The 21755-nt window shown below is 37.4% G+C and overlaps 1 protein-coding gene across 4 annotated transcripts in view; it reads right to left on the bottom strand.

Moving 5' to 3' along the window:
• LOC137290600 (hippocampus abundant transcript 1 protein-like) overlaps positions 1-21755 on the bottom strand; it is a 49264-nt gene that overhangs the window by 17912 nt on the left and 9597 nt on the right. The window contains exons 2-3 of one of the 4 annotated variants that reach the window (XM_067821650.1): positions 16773-16793; positions 2421-2512 (exon numbers count right to left, since the gene is read on the bottom strand). The exons of 1 other annotated variant lie outside the window; for it this stretch is intronic. In XM_067821650.1, the coding sequence (XP_067677751.1) occupies positions 2421-2462 (42 nt within the window). In that variant the 5' untranslated portion in view covers positions 2463-2512; positions 16773-16793. The remainder of the gene's footprint in view (positions 1-2420; positions 2513-16772; positions 16794-21755) is intronic. 2 more of the 4 variants (XM_067821648.1, XM_067821651.1) reach the window with 2 other exon arrangements.

A 21755-nucleotide genomic window follows, 5' to 3' on the forward strand; every position in this document is an offset into this window, starting at 1 on the left:
AGTCTGTAAATAATCAAGTCTGGACCAGACAATCCAGTGATCAACAGCATGAGCATCAATCTGCGCAACTGGGAACCGATGACATGTGTCAACGAAGTCTGACCACCCAATCCCATTTGTCGCCTCTTACGACTAGCCTAGTCGCTTTTTATGGCAAGCATGGGTTGCTGAAGGTCTATTCTACCCCAGACCTTCATGGATCAGATTCTTCTGAAGCCATGGCACTGTCTATACTTTCATGATCTTGTCATTTGCTGACACAGTATTCTTCTTAACACTATCTAAAAAATACGTTTGGGACATTTGGGTTGGTTGTCCCCGAAAATAAACCAGTCTGAAACCCTCGGATGATAACAAGGACCCTATGACCTCCATATCTAATTTTGAACACAGACAAGGCAAAACTTGTTGTATGTTCATGTGCCAGTGTTGTACTGAATCAAGGGTTAGTCTTGAACAGAGAACATGCATAGCTGCATATTCTTAACATGATTTTTTCATTATTGTTTGAAATACATTATTTTAGTAAACCAATTGTCAATCAACTATTCAACAAAACAGTCTAAATCTGAAATCAAGTTCATCCAAATCCAGCCTGTGAGATTTGGTATGGTGGTGTTTTTGTCTATATTCACTATTTCCATTATCTGTGATACTTCTTTACATTCACCGGACTATTTTATACAAACATGGATGTTATTACTTGTCTGGAATACCTTACTTAACAAACCAATACTGAATGCATTTAGATGACATATATAGTGTAATCACGGCAGAAAGGGTATGACTGAGGTTAATGCCTGATTCAGTCTCAATATTCTGTCTTCACCAATAGCAAAGAATGATCTTATATCAAGCTAAATATCAGAATATCCTCTTTGGAATTATGGACACCATCTGAATTTTTATGAAAACACTTTGAATAATGGGCAAAAAGACAAAATGATAAAACGCTCAACTAGAGCATGTAAAGGTAAGATGAAACAGTGATAGCAAATTCAAAATGACTACGTATCAAAATGTATCTTTCCAAATATGCAGCTTATCTGCAACTCAATGCTAATGCCTTTTCAATCAAAAGGACAGAGTAGAAAATTATCTATACTGTCATGGATTTCAATTTAATCCCTCCCTGAATAATATATGCATGAAAGGACACAACTCTAACATAATCATATTTTTTATTAGAAGTGAATATTTTAATCTTAGACAAGCTAATGCAAGAAAATCTCTGCAAGATGCATTTCCATAAAAGCCATCAGTAATAAAATAACCCTTGACTTGTGATATATTCTGCAGCCAATATGTTATTGCAGTCGAACTTCAAACTCATAACAGTGGTTTCATTAGGTTGTAGTCACACAATACTCTAATACATTTAAATATCAATCCATCAAACAGTTCCCCAAGCAGCGAGAGATGCAATAGTCCAGAGTCACTTTCTGTTTTCTCCCTCAAGTAAGTAATTTATTAGGAAGTACTTCACTTTACCGGGCGCACTTTTTCAGATTAATTAGCCCTCCTTAAAGATTGGAAAGGAAACCAGACCATAACCCCAAGACCTAACCCTAACAGCAAACTCATACCCTAAGGAACATAAAGGGTGCCTAACCCTAACCCCAAACCCCCAGGATCGTAAAGGATGGAAGTGCTACAGTGAGATAATTGCTGCGTGGAGCTGTGCACAGTAGACTGCATTCTAGCCACTTATTAAGTCACCTGGTTCAAATGAGCTACAGGCACCATGGTAGACAGTCTCATTGTCCCTGAACCACTTACTATACAGGACTGCCAGCCCCACCTCCATCCCTGCAATGTACTGTCTTAAAGTACCTGAACGACATTATTTTCCTTACTGACTGCCCCTCCTTGCAGTGCTAATACCTTAAATAAAGCAAGGCTAGATTTCCCCAGGTTCATAATCTCCCTCCATTTAAATGATCTTATTTGTTTCTATCAAAATTATATATGTTCAGGAACTAAGCGTGAATCTAACAAGATGGGTTTGAATGCAGTAGTCTACCTCCTTGCTACATTGTTAATTAAAGCCTTTTCTCCTCCTCTCAAGTCAAACCTTTCTCAGACGTCAGCTTTGGTTTCAAAAACAATTATTTAAAGGTCAGAACCCAAAAGGAGAGGTACAAAGAACCATTAAAAAGGAGCCTTGAAGCCATCAAAAGTGACCCACATGACAGGGAGGACGACTACACAATGTAGAGGCAGAAGCTGTGATATATATATAGAGAGCATCCTATACTGGTACACAAGCAGTAATTGGATGAAGGGTTAGTAGAACATATTGAGATGCATAACGATGTAACCATTGGTAACTCTAATGCTATCAAGCAGGTTAAGGCGTGCTCAGGAACGGTCTGTAAGTGAAATGGTATGAAAGGTTAGTCAAAATGGCAAGGCTGTACCGTCATGAGGTGTTTCCAGAACATTTTTCTGCTACAACGCATCTGTAGTTTTTATCAAAGCCCTTCTATTTCATGCTGTTCAGGTTAACAAGCTGAAAAATAATACAAAACAAAAATAACTGAAAGTAAACAACAAGAGCAGCTAAAGCACCACCACCACCAAAGCCTTGATAAGTCTTCATCAATAAACAAACATGAAGGGTTATATCTATGTTGTGGGCAGTTAAAAAAAATCAGTGATTGACTGAATGAATACCTACTGCCTCAGCATGCAAATTTAGCCAGAATCATTGTAAAAAATATCTGTCTCAAGACAAGCCACCATGAGATCACATGAGCACCACTCCATGTGTTCGTATTCAGCCATATCAGTGACTGAGCAAAGCTTTAAGATGCTTTTAGCAATTTTCTAGAAATATAGAGGCGGGGAATATCTGAAATGGGCTTCTGACATTGTACCAACGTGGGGAATCGAACCTGAATCTTCCGAATGAAAAGTGAACTTCAGCTGTATCACACACAGTATCGGTCACCACAATACTCATCTCTATTAGCATAGCATGCTGGGAACACGATTTAACCCAAAATGACACAGAATTCCATCAATGGCCACACAATTATTCCTGAGATGTTTCTGCTTTTAAAAAAATAATTATTGCTTGATCACGAAATGACCCTTAAAAGAATATTCCAGCTTAAAAATGTCAAAACAAAACAAAGCATATAGAGGAAATATGTTTCCGGATGTAATCATTTTGTCAATTATCTCTGAAAATTTACGTAAGAATCAATAAACTGGAATATGTCAACATCCATCACTGAATGAACACTGATGAAATGTCTTTTCATGGAAACAGCCTTTTCACCCTTTCTTGCCAAAGTTTTGGAAATAGGTATATAACTTACATTGGTTAATTGTGGCACACAGAAATCTGTGAGAAATATTACAGCTATAATATTTGAGTCTGTAAGTACATGTAACTAAGGTCATGACCAGCAAAAAGTGACCACGAACTTCAGTTCATTATATATGACAGTTGGTCTTTTCAGGGCTCCAGATAATTTTCAACACGATTAGTATGTCCTCCTTACTTTTTCAATACAGGCGTACTAGAAAACCTTAGAGTGCATTTAGAGTACTGAATAGAAATTAAAGGAGTACCAGTAATCTTGTATTTCATTTCAATATGCACCAGAACATTGTCACTCTTGTGTTAACTGGTCAATAAACAATATAACAAGAATCCCCACGCATCCCCCCCCCCACCACCACCACTATAAAATATTTGAAAGGACAAATCATCTGTCAGTTACTTGATGTTTTCTTAGATTACGTTTGAATCGTTTAAAAGAAAGTCATGAAAAATATAAACGCTAGATATCTGTAAACAGCAAAAGGCACCACTTCAAGATCTGCTTCATATATCAGCCAAGATCTGTTGAAAGATGTCAAATGGTTTTCGAGTTGTGCTCTCGAAACGAAGCCTATGCCTCCATTTTGAGACTAAGTCAGAATTGTTTCCTTGGAAGTCATGAAAAATATGAATGCAATATATCAGTAAACAGCAAATATGATAAATCATCAAAATCTGAAAATAGCAAAACGCACCACTTTAGGGTCTCCCCTACATATCTGCCAAGTTTTGCAGAAAGATATTTAGAAGTTTTTGAGTTGTGCTCCGGAAACGAAGCTCATCCCTCCATTTTGAGATTAAGTCCCAAATGTTTCCATGGAAACGTAGAAAATTATAAATCACAAAAACCTGTTAATAGCAAAAGGCACCAGACTGGGGTCTGCCACATATATCTACCAACTTTCACTGACAGATACTAGGAATCTGTTTGAGATGTGCTCTGGAAACGAAACACACCTCTCACTTTTCAGACAAAGCCTAAACCGGTTCCAATGAAAACCGAGATATCAAGAAACCACAAAAAACTGTAAATTGCGAAAATCACAATTTTAGCATCAGATTAGCTTCTTCTCACCTAGAATCTTCACAAAGCCTCACTGAAACACCACCAGTGTTTGCCCTTGACATTAAAGTTCAGGAGTCAACTTCAGTTTAGAACTTTCATCAAGACATCAACTGTGATTCAGTGTGAATGAGCATAAACTAAGTAGTTCTAAACAACAGCAAATTACAAGATTATGATTATCTGAACTAAAGGTCCAGAAACCTTGCGTCAACAAAGACGTAAGCTTCTAAATTCACTGCGCATCTGAGATAATTTGTGCATCAAATACCTATGTTTTCTGCATCAGGGCAAACACTGCATCACACTGGTAATCTATATGTCATGAAATCAGAGTATATCAACATAAAAAAACAAGTATCCCTAGATCATGTTTCCCTCTTTTCCTAAATCCAAGACAATGCACTGTGGGAAAAATACAAAAAACACCATCACGATCATGAAATGCATAATGAACTGTGATGAACTCATGACTGTTTTCTGATCATATTCTTAGTCACTGAAGCAACGTCCAGTTTAACACTACACAGGTGGTTGCATGGATTCACATAAAACATGTTTAGGACACTGAGAGATTGTACTGAAAATATCCAAAAGATTTTTCAAATAAAAGAATATGTAAAATGGAAAACTGCATTTTCCTTTTAATTTTCATGAGAGATGTGTACATTTGTAAAACGTTTCAAAGTTACATGATGTTGCAATATGATTTTTATGATATTTGTCCGTTTTACAGATCAATCAATCAATCTGAATCAAAAGTTTGCTTAATATTTTATAATAATGTTAGGCATCATGAATGTCAGAGGAGTTATCTCCCATTTAGAAGGACACTTAGAGATCCAGGATGGCTGTACACTGGCGAAAACATGAACTCATTTAAGCTTTGCTTACAAAGGTCTGGGTTTTGTAAATGGAAAAATTGAGTTGTCAGTAGTATTACAACACATGTAGACTAATGTTCATGCATGTAGCATTCAATGTAAATAATTATGGTAATTTATGTAATAATAATTTTGAAATCATATTTCACACTAAGCAATAGGGGTATGTTTGCACCATAATTGTGTGGAAAATGTCATATTCTTTTGTCCTGGTTAACCTTGTTAAGTTATTCTTGAAGTGAAATATTTTCACTGTTCAATTTTGTTCCTTTAAGCATTTTCATACAAATAAAAATACTTAAAGTACTGTTGCAAATAGAAAAAGCTGTTTTAAGGCTGATACTCTGCATCCCTAGAATTTACACAACTGCAAATAGCATATGATATGTTGAAATAACCCACATTGGTCTAACTGGGCATACAGTGGGATACACGATAGGATATCCAGAAAAACATGTTTACTCGTAAATAATAAATCTTTGTCTATTTTCCCATACCCATCCCCCTGTGTCTATCTCAAAAGTGAAACTTCAGACAAGGAAATACACTGAAATATTTAGACCAAACCAAATCAAAATCAGGATCAAGCATTAACACCTGCTTCTCAGAACAATCACAGTAGCAGGTGACAGGTGATCACATGCAAAACCATGACCGTTGTAAACAAAATGGTTCTCGCTCATACTTTAAATCACAAATTTTTTTCTCTATCATGCTTCATTTGAGAACAATCTTCCTGACAACAGGCTGGAACATTCACCTGTATCTGGAGTTCTGTTCCCTCCAACATGTCAAACATGTATACATTTCCAACAAGCAACAACTTTCACAAATGCAAGAAAATAAATACATTGTTACAGTAAGCTGCTTCAAGGGCACTAAACACACCACTCTATATTTCTGAAAATCACCAGCTTCCTTCCATTCAAAATGGCCATTGTAAAACAATGTGTCACATCCGTCTATGTCATCTGCAAACTGCTTGCCTAAACAGCTTGATTGTACTGATACATGATGGCTGTGCAACAGCTTTCGGCACCATATGAAGTCACATTATGGTAGCATGCGATCTGATGACAGAGGCTCACTTGTGGCATCAACAGGTACAGTAAAAGCAACATCTGCTGTATAACACCACACCATGCTGTCTGTAGATACCGCTATCTTTATGCAAGAGCAGCTTATTGACACTGCCAGTCGGCTCATCATTCTGTATGCTGCCATGCAGGCATATGTCCTGTGTGTCCAGTGATGTAGTGCTGCCCAGACAATATTTCTGCAATATTACAGGGAGTGCCAATATTGGTTTCACACGTTTGGGAAATCAGTCCCAGCTCTTTAGTGTGATTCATCCCTTTCCCTATTAACATTGTTTCATATTTCAAATGACGAGTCCATCAACCTGCTGTCATTTTCAGACAAGTCAAAAGAAACAGATTATGTTTGTTATTGTTTGTTTGCTTGTTTATTTGTTGTGTAATACTGCAGTCAGCAATATTTCACCTATATGATGTCAGTCTGAAAATAACCTGGACCAGACAATGAATTCCACCTTCACAATGGAGAAGTGATGACATGTTTCAACCAAGTCAGCAAGTCTGACCCTCCAATACTGTTTATTGCCGATTAAGGCGAACACAGCTGCTGAACGCCAGGATCTTCAAGGTTCCATTATGGTTCTGAATTTCAGGTTGGGTTTACAACTAAATCATCATGATCAGCTTATCTGGACCAGACAATCCATTTACTGACATTGTGAGCATCACTTTACATATCAGGGATACAATGACATGCATCAATGAAAGCAGCACAGCCAAATAGTCTTGGCTACCCATCACGGCAACAACTGTTTGCTGAAGACCATTTCGAACAACATTAACTTAACATCACAATTTATTATTACATTTACAGTCATGGCACCAAGATTTTTAGGCTGCATTAAAATAAAAAAAATTAAACGTTTCTTGGGCACATTTTTTACAAAAGTGATCAGGGCAGTAGGGCTTGTTTTAAACATATGTTATAGAAAAAAGTGACGAGGGAGGAACATATTTGTATTATTTTTTCTCTCCGAAATACAGCTTGGAAAGTTTAGCCACATGTTGAGGAGTTGTAGATTCAGTCACACTCGTTCTTACTGATATTCACCCTTCTAGTGGACAAATGAATGATCAGGGCACTGCAAAGTCTAAACTCTTTTTTAAATTGTTGCGCTCACAAATAAAAGTGATGGGCCGATGTCCAAGAAACATTTCACATTTTTTATTTAGCCTTAGTGGAACAGGACTCTGCAGTTTGAGCACTGACCATCCGAACTTCCATACTTTAACACTGACTTAATCTTCAGTGCTTAGGTTGCTTGTCACACAGATCCGAAGACTGAAGATTGGAGCTTGATCTGTTGATAGCTTAGACAACAATACACCGCACTGGGATTAGTGACACGTCCAGGAATACTGGCAAACAAGGATAAGTTGGACTGGATAAGAGAACATGCATGTGAGAAGTAGGTGGTGCATGGCAATGCCTAAACTCAGTTGGTTTGTGAAAGGGAGAGCAGATGTACGCAAGTGCACATGCAGTGCATGAAAATGAAATTGATTCAGTGCGTGGCTGCCGAGAAAGGCCACATGCTTCACCCATTGCACTTCATTTGATTGCGGATTCTCATAACGGCAAGCGCCAGTTGACAGTACTCATACATGCTAATAAGGGTCAATTGTCAGGTCGGTGCTCAACTTATCCTTGCTTGCCAACAGATTACAGTGCATGTTACTCAGCATTTTGAGACATAGTGATTGCTAACAGTCATTTTTCCATTCTCTCTAGAGCCATCAATTCCTGGAACACCTCATCCACTGAGGAACTCTCATGGGACAAAGACTGAATGTGGGAGATGAGCAACTCAATATAACTCTACATGATTATAAAGTCCAATCAAAGCGGTATGACAGTTGACATTTTCAGCTGAAGGGATGTAAACACACTAATTTGTAAGTCTCAGCATTTCCGTCTCCTTGGAGATCTTGGCGATAGATCTGGTTACCGTGACAGATACTTCAGGCTACATCTACCTTACTTATATGAAAGTGGAATCAGTGGCTGAAAGGAGTACTGGGCATGATGTAAATATTAATATACACAACCAGTTTGAGAAATAGTATCCAAATTTTGCTAGTCAGTCTGGCAAGCCATGCCTGAAAGTTACCAGCCAACAAAATAATTCACTACACTGAAATCTGAATGTAGAAACTATGCAAAAGATTGCAAAAATAGATGAGAATAAGATATAGTCAGCATGACAGAGGAATCAACATTTAGCTGCTAATATGATGGACATTTTTATAAGAACATAATCTTGCATCATTTCATAGAATATTTTAACTTAAGTCAGAGAGAGTGAAATATCCATGAAATGACCCCATGAAAATTCGCTAGCCAGTCTGTGGAGATTTACTGGCCCAACTTGTTATTTTCTGGCCACAGGCTAGTCGACCAGTGGATATTTCACACACTGACACTATGTCTGGCATTACTGTGATTTGTGTTTCTGTTTACTCACTGCAATATATTAGAAAATCAACACCAGATAGCAGTAATGAGTTTGCATTCTCCAACTATGTTTGACAATCAACAGGAGTGGGAGGTAGGACAAGTGGTCACTTTCACCTTTGGGCTGCTGGGGGCAATATGATACACTAATGTGAGTGAGATTAGCTTTATGCCACTCTTAACAATATTCCCACAATAACATGGCTGGGGACACCAGAATTGGGCTTGACACATTGTACCCTTGACGGGACTCAAACCCGGGTCTTTGGTGTGATGTGCAAACATCTTAACCACTAGGCTACCACACTGCCCCAGAGAAATGTGAGATAATGCAATAAACAGTATGTTTTTCAGTAGTGATACACGATGATACTAGCTAAAACAAATTACTTACTATTCATATAATCATCCCTACCCAATCCACCTATCCCAACCTAAATAGGCAACAAACATATGTCTATAGGGAATGTTTCCTCTTGAACCTATTCTGAAATATTTATAGTCAAGAAAGTTCCATGCGATCTGATGTGAAAATCTGTAGCTTAATACACATCACTGTATGTACTGTGATACACTGAATGTATTGTAATACAGCCTGTATCATGAGCAATATATTGTGATACAGCTCTTATCATGACAAATGTATTATGATACACTCCTATCATGAAATACTATCAACAAAACAAAGTAAGGGAACTGATGAAAGACAGTGAATGTGAAATTGCTCTGAATGTCCACTAAATCAAATCTGGGCGTGAAGTTCAATATCTGGTGTGTTCACCATGTTGGACAACACATTCAAGACACTTCGATCGCATACTGTTGATTAATTTCCAGATGGTTGTATGGGGTATTGCCCACCATTCCTCCTGAAGAGCTGCGTCAAGCTGCGCCAGGATGACAAGTGCAGGGTCCATGGCGTACATCCTTTGACCAAGAATGTCCTAGAGATGTTCAATTGGGGACCTGTCTGAGGACTTTGAGGGTCAGTGCAATGTCCAAGGCAGTCTGGCATTATCACCTTTGAATTCAAAATTCCAGCTGATGATTATAGCAGGTGGAGCAATGACAGAACGTATCCCTGACTAGTCAAGAATCCATTGACAAGGATCAGATCTGATTGCCTGTCATGTGTAACCCCACCCCACAGCATGACACTACCACCCCCATATTGATCATGGTCAATAATTGCCATTCTGGAATTCTGTTTACCGCTACGGCGCCAACAACATTTTCTGCCATCTGTGAAAACCTAGACTCCCCCATTTTGTAACGCCAATGGCGCAAAGCCCATCCCTGATGCTGCCTAGCCCATGCCAATCTTTGGCACCTATGGTAAGCCGTAAGGGTAACACCCTTGCAAGGCTGCCTTGCTTTCAGACTGACTTAATAGAGACAGTTTTGAATGGTTGAGTGTAAGTCGTAGCCCAGTGAGTGTTCGGAATTCCCTATTGATGGCAGGTGCTGATCTGAACCTATTGCATTGGGCCATTAATGTAATGAAACGATCCTGTCCTGGTATTGTTGATTTTGGTCTACCATGCCCAGGTCTCATTGTAACCCCACCTGTTTGATGGTCCCACAGGTGTGTATTTACATGTTTGGATTTACCCAACATTCAGGGAACTTGACACAATGATGTCAACCAAATTCTCCATTTTGTTTGTTCAATGAGATACTGCCTCAGAGGCATTTTTCTGAGTGTGTTCAACTCTACTGCATTAGGGATTGTGAGTTCTCCAATACGTTTACATAGGTTAACTTCTGTGTGCACAAGCATCACATGTTGGTATTGCATCATGTGGAATTTCATGGTCATTGGATGTTGCGTTTGGGTGCAACGGTGGTATAAAACTAAACTCACTCATACAGGACAAACTTTATGGATAGCAACTTCTTTGGTTTTTTCTTGGGTTGCTATCCATAAATTTTGTCCTGTATTACTATGCCAACTTCTAAATGCCTTTGAAGAATCATAAACTCACTCACTCACTATTTATTGCTGATAGTTTCAAAATACAGTGATATGTGTCGTATGACCTTGTTTGTTTCACCACCATTGGCTACTCAAATTTATTCTATAATACTTAGCCAAAAGCATTAAGTCAGTGTCTATTAGAAATCTGATCTCCTCATAAAATACCAAATGACAATGCTTAAATGACAATAAAACATCCTAAAAGCAATGTTTCGGAACAGATTGAGAATATCCAACCATCTATGAACAACACACATGGTGATGGTCAACTAATTTTGGGCACATAGGGTAAAAGTTAAAAGGTTGTCACAAACAATTCAGTACATCCACCTTTAATCTGTTTACATGAAAATAGGGCTTAGCTCAGACTTGTCAGAGGCAATTTCCTGCAAGATCTACCTCAACACATCCGCTGGGCTGCTGATTATTTGGCCAGCAGAAACTGTTGAGAGCCTGTAACAGTATTATTTGCTTTCAGTGGCCTGTGGGCCTAGTTGACCTACTGACCAAATTGAACTGAAAAATCATGATTAGTTTTACCACCTTCATCAAGAACAGGTTTAACACAAGATACATAAACATTTTCCACAGCAGCTGCCCATAAGCCTAACTTTGCAGAGCCAGCAAAAGGGAGATTATCCAGGATGCATCGATACATGTTCTACAAATCTAAATGCCTAGCCAAATAAAAGCCGTAAGCAACTACATACATAAATTTGAAATGTAAAAAGCAGTGATGACAACAGGTGTTTGTGAAAAATGTAGGCATGTCCAGCTCAATCAATTCTGCCTCCCTTCACAGGCTCCCAAATAACAGTCATCCTAACACTACATCAGCAGGAAATAATTAATATTTATCACCAGCGTATCACAGCATCATAGATCCGGCTTTTACTCCAGGGGCAAAGGGTATGGCCAGGTCTCAGTGGCCAGTGTGTACTAGTCCAGCAATATCACGCCGGGGTATACCAGAAATGGTCTTCACGTATTGTATCCTGTGGGGAAGTCTTTGGCCCCTCCAATAGAAGAAATATGGTTACACCACATACAGCAGGATGTTGTTGTAAATATACCTTAGCACTAAGACCACAGGTCATTGATACCTTTGTGATTGGGTCTCTGATCACGTTTTATTTCTCTAACAATAACAAAGATCAAAATCTTTGCATGTTTCAAAGGAAAGTTCAATTTCCCCATTAGTTACCCTAACTCTGACCTTTGACCTTTTTACACCATCTTCAAACTCTCCTATCATTTATTGCTAATAATATCACCCATGAAGATCAGGGGTAGAATTGATTTTCTGTAACCCATGCTTGTCATAAGAGGTGACTAACAGGATTGGGTGGTCAGACTTGCTGACTTGGTTGACAAATGTCATCGGTTCTTAATTGCATAGGTCAATGCTCATACTGTTGATCTCTGAATTGTCTGGTCCAGATCCGATTATTTACAGACTGCCAACATATACCTGGAATATTGCTGAGGTCACAATAAAACAACACTCGCTCACTTTGTGGAAGATAGGAAGCCGTGACCCTATGTAACATGCCATTTGCTATGTTACACCCCAATCGTGTAAGTCACCTGTTTTAGCAAGCATGGGTTATTGAAGATCAATTCTAACCCGCATTTCATGCATATGAAGAAAAATGGACATAATGGATTGTACTGGTGAATGCCATTCTGTATCTCACTCAGGAAAAATAGTGGTTGAAATCGTGAGCAGCAACTAGTTTTGAGTATCTTTACACAAATCAATGACCTTAAGGCAAACATGAGAAAGTGACCATATAACAATAATATACATGACATTCTATCATTCATAAATATTATCATCGTAAGAAAATAGTGAATCATGCTAATCTTTCAAAATATTTCAAGCAGTAAAACTTAAAAGACATTAAATATTTATCCTCCACAAACCTTTTGCTAATACAATGTTGATTTACATGAGATATTATGAGAACATCTGATTATAAACCATGTCACCAAAAAGAAGAAAAAAATCCTCAGTCTTGATGATAAACTTGTTGCAGTGAAATTTTATATTTCAGCACATTTGCTAATTCCAAAATCGATTCTCCCAATCTGAAATCTGTCAGTGTCAGGTCCTCCGTCAGCTGGTCGGAGACGTCAGTCACAGGTGACAGGACGTGGCATCTTCATCAGCACCAATCTGGTTGTCCCCACAGCAATAGAACTCATCCAAATCAATAGAGAGGGAGCATGGTAACAAGCTAGACCAGGCAAAGTCAACACAGCACCAGCCGCCATTCCTTTGAATTAATCACATCCTGTTTGGTTGGAATCTGCCATTTGTGACAGTAAAATTCCACGATTCCTCAAACTGCAAACTGGAGTGAAATGGTTTGGGTGAAACTGTTTCTGTCAAGATTTGGGTCACCTCATAACAAACCTTGTCATAGCATGTTTGTATCATTTGTGGTATTCTTGTTGAATGAAAACAAGAATGACTGAGTTTAGGTTGAATCACAAAAATCTATTTAAACACTGTGAAATTTGTTTGTACTGAAGGTTTACATAGGCATGATAGGTATTGGGTAATAATACCGTTAATGTACACCATATTAGTATTATTAACATCATATATGCAAATTTTCTTTTTTGTATCACAAATTCAAGTGATTTTCTTCAATCTACTAATCAATGTTAATACATTTAATATTAACAGAACCTAGACATATTACTTTCTGTCTTTATCTTGTTTATAGACTAACTTTTAATCTGTCAAGTGAACATATTTTACAGAAAGAATTGTTCATAAATAACTATCATAAAATATAAGGAGAATGAGCTTGAGCCTTCATTTTTAGATCTAGACTTGCAAGATATTCTAGAATCAGCTTGAGAATAGCTTGGGTTTTCTTGGATATATTTGCTTTATGATCTGTATGATAGACTATCATATTTATTATGATGCACATGAGAAAAACTTAGAGACATAATGGAAATTTTTACTTTTCCTTCTCTGGTATTTTTTGCAGAATATTTGTCCCCAGAGACCAGTAAATAGACGTATATTCTAATATCACCCACCACACTTTGTGGCTGTGGATCAGAATGTTCTCACCGTGTTCATTATCAAACATACCAGATGAACAGAATCAACTTGACTCTGACAAAACATAGTGCTTTGTTAAATCTATGTACATGCATGTTATATACTGATTCACATGCAATGGGTTATCAAATTTCAGGTACTTAGATCATCATTAACACATGCCACATATACCTATACATATATTTACATTTTTCTTTGTGCATGAATATTATTTTGCATTTATGTAAAACAATACTGCTTATGAAATCATGCAGTAGGAAGAATATATGAATAAATATAAAGACATGGATTTGGCAATCATGTTGTGGTCAAAGCATGTCGGTTTATACTGAATGAATGAGTGGGTATGGTTTAACGCTGCTTTTAGCAATGTTCCAGCGACATCACAGCTGGGGACATCAGAAATGGGCTTCATATTTTGTACCTATATGGGGAACCAAACCTAGACATTCGGTGCGATAAGCTTACGCATTAACTACTAGGCTACCCCACCATCCTAGTGTTTGGACCAGTGATCTTAAGAACGGCCTACCCGACTACCTGTGGCCGGTAAATTTTGAGTCCGGCAGCCTGGAAATTCTCTCCACCAGCCCGATTGTCTGGCTGAAATTTTTAAGGTTGACCTACTTTCAGTTCACTCTCAGGACGATCATGCCATTTTAATTGTCATGTCATATTTTGATTTATGAAAGATGAATGAAAGCTACGAGTATATTCCATAATAATACATGGACAACTCTTCAGCCAGGGAAGAGAGCAATAGGACATTAAAACTGGCTGGCTTAGTAAGCTACGCTATGATAGGATATCTGAAGTCACATGGTTCAATAAGAACCAATCAAAGAGAGTGCTACTTACTCGTTTGTACTTGTTACAAAATGACGGCGTTTTTGCAAGTTATTGCAAAAATGTAAGTTAAAAAGGTGGACAGGCAACTTTCAAGATGTGTAGGCAACATTTATGGGCCACAAGCCCAGCTGTCAGGTTGAGCTGAACAATTATTTCAATCACAGGTTTAGACTGATTATAATGTACGAAAGTATTTACTTTCAGATAAATCAGTTCTTGACTACATTTTGAAAGATAGCTCAATATCGAATGTAATCAAAGATGCTGAACACACTGGTGAAGATGCTGAACATTATGAATTGTGTGCCATTAGATCCAGCAGCCCAGATCATGGGAGATCTCATGTGGCTAAAGGAAGTAACACTGCACAGATCTGCTGTACCACTTGGTCTCTCCTACAGAGTGCTTGCACTAAGTCTACTCCACAAAATCAAGAGAGGAACCACTTCCCTTCACTACCAGGTAAATGTTACAGTGAGACCCAGGACACATTCATTAAATGATAAATCGTCCAGATCACTGAATATCCGGATATCTGGATTTTTGTCATCCAGGCTTTGTTGTTGAAACCGTAGTGAGCATACACTTTTTGGTTAAAATCACTTCCAAAACAGCATGGTCATTTTGATTTGCCAATTCACACAGTGTCAGATGGGTCTACTTATTACCACCAATACCCTGCTGATCAGTCATTAATCTAGATTAGCAGACCTTGTCTCGTGTCAAAATACATGGACACTTGCACTTCACTTCACATGGTCAGCAGTAGATGAAAGCTTCAAACAGATAAGTGAATCAATCTTGTGTTGATTTAGCAGGTTCCTTTGTAAAATTTACCATCTAGAAACAGAAACAGAATATATGTTTTAGACAGTAACTAATATAGCATAGAGATTGTTTTTTCAGAATAGACCAGAAAGCGAGGTTTCTGGATATTTGGGGTCTGGGTATCTGAGGTTTCACTGTATGCCACTTTTGATAGAAATTACAAAGCTTAGCTTTTCAATTACAAAGATGATGATGATGATGATGATGATGATGATGATGATGATGATGATGACCTACTCTTCAAGGAGACATGATATAGGTGGATACAGAATGTAAAATACAAGGTTGTTAGTAGATGCTGAGGAGGAGTTAAATGGGAGTTTGTGTTAGAGGCATGTAATAAAGCTCATATATCATGTACTAACAGTGAATAAGGCTTTATGCAACTTTTTGCAACATTCTTGCAATATTAAAAATGACAACACAATGTACATGATGATAAATGAATACAAAACTCTGGTCTTCTGTATCATGAAAAAAAAAAAATTAACCATCCATATCATGACCTAAGATCATCATGACCTTGAAGCTCAATGACACACAAACAAACCTAACAAAACATATGTGCCCAGAATCAAAGCAGAACTGAGAACAGCAAATAAAACGTTTTCTAGCCAACATAATTTCCACAAATCAGAATGGCCCATTTGAAACAATAATCATTGAAAGTTGTTCAGTGCATGAGCTTCATGTCAACTTGTAAGATCCCAGGAACATGTAAGGTGGTGGGTGAGTAAAGCATTCAAGCTGCGTGGGCAAACCAACTAGTCATTCCCTACAAGAAAAATGTGCATCCCGTTACAAATAAAGTGTCCCAATACAACCAGCAGCATCACATACGTGCTTGCAATTACCATACAATGTTTGATTATAATACATCATTACCAGGGCAAAATTTTAGGATGACTTGTCAGGGATGTTATCGCAAAAAGACACATAATATTCTGATTTTAACTTCTCAATTTCATATTACACAAAGTGTAATATACATCATATCAGATAAATTGGAAAGGGTCATAATGAAGCTGACAAAGACTGAATCAAAAAGGCCAAATAACTTGCCCAAACATTAAACGTCTGATGGACTTGTTGACTGGGTTCAGACAGACTGGTATGTACTATACTGCAAGTCACGTATCCTGATACACCCATGGCACCCATGTATTGGTACACCCACCCTCCAAGCAACTCTCACTTACACTCATGTCTTCACTCCAATCCTAAAACAGAAATACACAACATGTGAAACAAACAACTCTCAGAAACCAGGGCAAAAAGCATTAGTATGTAACTCAACAATAATGAATAAACAACACACAGCAACGCAATTTATCCTGTCAATGTTTTTTACCTAATGATATGACTCAATGCATTATGGATCTTCACTGCTGATGAGCTGATGTTCCAGATGTGTTCATCATGTAAGATGCAGTAACTTAAGTCAAGCTGCAAGTGGAAGAAAATCCACTGCCTTACTTATTTCCCTTGCGTTATTTATCATGACATTTTCATTTGTCAATGTTTGGTTTTTCTTGGGTGTTAATCTATGCACTTGGCATTATTCCAGCTACATGATCATCAGAGATCACTTCTGGCAGGAATTTGGGGATTTTTACCCATTGGAATACAAAATATCCCATTAAAATTTCAACATCGAGAGAAATTCACATTACTTATGCATGCTTGCATTACACCATATGAATAAAATGGAAATATCCAATAATTTCTCCTGAAAATCCCTTTGTTGCGACCAAGCAAGAGATTTCTCCCCATTGACCATTTGATCCAGGGTGATCCCTGGATAGTGATCGTCAAACATAATAGCGTACTTCAGGGATTGGCAAAGAGAACATTGACAATGGGCCATTTTCAAGATTATTAGCCATTTCTTGAAATTAGAATGGGCCACTGCCTGTGTATCAATAGATATTTTTTTAACTATTTCAAGTATGTATAGTGCCCTAAAAGTTGAGTTTTCCCTTGGAATCCCAAACACTTCATGAAGTATTTTACGATACCTCTGCAAAAATAACACTTTTTCTGAAAATGACGTACCCAAAATTTCAGAAGTGGTGGGTGGCCTCATCGTTGATTCGTTCATGAATGTCAAAAACCTTAGTTCAAATCCTCAAATGAATCAAATTTATGGCAAATATGGTCCAGGATCAAAGTAATGTAAAGACGAAAAGACTGTTCCCTTCTTGCCACACCCAAAGCAGAACAAGGAATAAAGCCCATCTATAAACATGTTGACGCACAAACAGCCATAGGGTGAGAAAACTGCATAAACTACATACAGGGGCTGGAAGATAAGATGTAATAATTTTTTATCCAATGTCAATGCTGATTGGTCAATTTGGAGCGGTATGACATCTCACATGCTCACTGTTGAGAACAATACATCATACTGTTGTCCTTCACATTTAGATAACATTACCAATATTATGTCATTAAAACAACTGGTTTAATCTCAGTGATTAATGACTGACATTTCATCTTTCTTCAGCTCCTTTCACTTTCACGCACAATTTCTCACAACATTCCTCTAAAAATACTTAATGCGTTTCTCCCACTCAATCAGCCCACTGGGAAGCTACCATATAGTACATTCCCTCAAAAATTGTGCATTTAGATTACAATATTTAATTAAAAGAATGAATTACTGCGCCATTAACGACTCTTGGGACCTGTATCAGCCAAACTTTATTTCAAGCGAACCCCATAGAGTTGTGAACCTTGGAGTGCTCTTTACGAAGATTCTACTATTCCTTTGGAGACAGAACTCAGTCGTAGGCAAAACGAGATCAATGTCTGGTGCAAAAACATACATGCAACTTGTAACTGAAACCAGTTAACACCAACAATATCGCATGCGACAGTTTTCAATGTTTGGAAGAAGTTTGCCTCAAAGTTTCGGTTATCGACTTCAGGCAAGTTGTAAGTGACTGTAAGTTCAGTAAATGACAATCAAGTGACAATAGTAATGTTTACTGCATCATATGAAGCTAAAATGAGTGCATATGCCCCAATATATATATAATATAGGCCAAAGTATTGTGGAAAATATGTGAAATTGTGCCTTCAAAATGGGAATGAATAACACATAAAATAACATCAGAATAAAATTTTGTACAACCTTGAAAGAATCTCCTCCCTTGTTCATGCCTAACATTTTGATTTCATCATTTCAATCTGGACAGACGAGCGGTGATTCCTTGTATTTCCTTTGTTTTTTTCTAAGCATCACACTAGCCTCCCTTCCTCATTCCACAAGTATGATGTGTATATCTCTTCACAAGTCCTGTTCAAAGCATTTTGTCTTCGTGTACTGACTCGCCATGCTGAGAATAATGGAGAATAGTGTAACGACAATGACATCATTGATTTACTGGGTACACCCAGATTTGTGAGCCTTGCGAACACGGAAAGCTGATTACAGGCACTGAAATATACGCAACCACATGAAAACACTTTCAAATTTCTTTACAGAGTGCATTATGCCTCCACCTATATCTAGATCGCAGTGGATTACATCTGAATATATACGTAACAGGAACAGACAGAACAATCTCTGATGGAATATATTAATTATGAAAATTGAAATAATATTGCTTAAGATATCTGTTTACTTTAAAAATCATTATTATGATTATACATATGTTATCACGACTTTAATAAATACCCATGATTTTTCAGGAAACAAATTCTAATAGGACATTTTCTAAATCATATCAAATTTTGATATCAAACAGTCTTCTATATCATTATCAATTTTGACAAAAATCTTCAGGATATTTTGGATGGCAATCAATACAAAACATTTTAAGTGCAACTCAATGGTTTTAGCATGGCCAATTTTTTAGACTTCTTAAGATCATCAGTGTCCATTGTGAGGCACAGTTTACTTACTGGCACACTTTTCATGACGGTATGTAGATCATATACTCACAGATCCATATAAACATCACAATAGTGTGCAAAGCTCATCACATATCTGCTCTAGTTTACAGATCACAGATCTACACAGACCCATACGTAACACTGAATTTTGGAATCCAGTTAAATATTTTGTGTAAATTTTATACCTACAGTTATTAACTTGCAAACGAAACCAGGAAGTTAACCAATCCCAAATGCTTGATACATCCTTGTCATCAACACCAGTTTCCCTAAGCCTTGAGTATTTTCATGGTTCAGTGAAACCTGACATGTGCAAATGAAGACCTATCAACAAGTGCCCCTAACTGTTCATCTCTGACATCAACACATCTTACATAACACTGGCCATTGTTTCTAGCAAAATCTTCATAAGAATATCTAACTAGCTTGAGGCAAGGTAATTCTGTCACTGGAGAAAGTCATGGCTTAATTACTCAGATGCAGACTTTAACCTGTGATTTACGCAGGAAATTGTCTAATTCCAATAAAAATGTTCCAATCTAAAAATTCCAAAATATGTCATCATTAATAATTACCACTATGAGAATATGACAACAATAAAACTTACAATGACAGTTTGTAGAAAACACATCAACAGACATGGAATATCAAGAGAGAGTCAGTGTAAACAGACGAAGAGTAATATTGAATGTGGTGTTTTTTTATCATGTTAAATCAACAGTTGGTTAAATGTGGCTTTCACATTCAGTTTCTACTTTCTAGGACACTGACTGTCGCACAACATGCCTCAAAGATTGTTTTTCCAGATGAGGAATCAATACAGAATACTGACCAAATAAAGACGTCATGCCATTTGTAGGTGTGGATATTGGGGTCACTGGTGTAATAGGGGCTAGTTACACTACTGCTTTTCTATTGCAATAGTAGCCTACACTATCGAAGTTGCATCTGAGTTACAAGTAAACTGATGTTGGCAGTCCTGACTTTCACCTCCATGGTGTCATACCAGAGGCTAAAATATGGTACTTGTTTTTCCCTGCCTGGCGCTTGGCATTAATGTAATGCAAGGACTAGTTGGCTCAGAGTCAGTACAATGTGTATGAATTTTTGTGTTCATGAATATCTGTGGTATGGTATCTCAGTGAGCTAACACTATATAACCAGCTTGCATCTGGGATAGTACAAGAGGCCACACATAAAGAAGCATGCACTTTGTCATATGAGCGTAACATTCTTAAACACGTTAAACACCATGTCACCTTTCCTTTTCCCCAGTGATTCAGACTTGTGACGAAGGCAATCTGATAATCAAGAACACTAATTCCCTTGTAGCTGTAATACATGAATGAATTTATTTGTGACTTTTTTTTCATTATTGCTTAAAGTTACTTCTACCAACATTTGTTGATAATCGATCAATATTTGTTTTTTCATGACCAACATTTGTGATCTATATCGGCAACTGGCCTATTAGATGAAAAAGCCTCTAGTTTTTCTCCTTCAACATCTGGATATGACAATTCACTTGTCACACCAAAGACATGGGTTTGATTTCCCACATGGGTACAATGTGTGAAGCCAATTTCAGGTGTTTCCCCACCACGATATTGCCAGAATATTGCTAAAAGCAGTGTAAAACCAAAGTCACTCACTAAATACGATAATAACCTGAAATCTAAAACCTGAGTGTTAAATTTCTGACCTGTTTCGGTTTTCAAGTATCATGTGCTTCATTTCAGTATAACCAGCCATAGTTGGGATGTTCGGATACACAACACCATGTGTTCCAATGCATGGTATAGATTTATTGAACCTTCATTATACAGTGTCACATCTAGATACATACTGTATATCTATAGAAGAAAAGGCAACACCTGACCTGCTTACAATCAACACAAAGGACAAAAGGTACAAGCAGTGATGCTATTGGACGGAGAACTGATTGGTAAATACACACATGGCGGTCATGGTGAAGCATAATTGTTTTTCAATATCCACTCACACGATTGACATTCCGGGCTAAGTCTAAGCTACTACTGATTAATATATCACATTAATTTAAGAAAAGGCAGTAGCTGACAATAAACTCAAAGGTCAATAGTTTACACACAAAACAGAAGATATATTTTAAAATATGTATCAGTAACTTAAGAATATTTTACAACATTATAGTTTAGGTCATGTGATCAAATTATATAAAATTCTCCTCAAAGAAAGGTAAAAAGGTTTCTTGCAATATTTCCTCAACCACTGTAAACATGTCACTACAAGTAAGTGCTATG

This window comes from Haliotis asinina, chromosome 7 (genome assembly GCF_037392515.1).
Source record: "Haliotis asinina isolate JCU_RB_2024 chromosome 7, JCU_Hal_asi_v2, whole genome shotgun sequence".
Classification (NCBI taxonomy): domain Eukaryota; kingdom Metazoa; phylum Mollusca; class Gastropoda; order Lepetellida; family Haliotidae; genus Haliotis; species Haliotis asinina.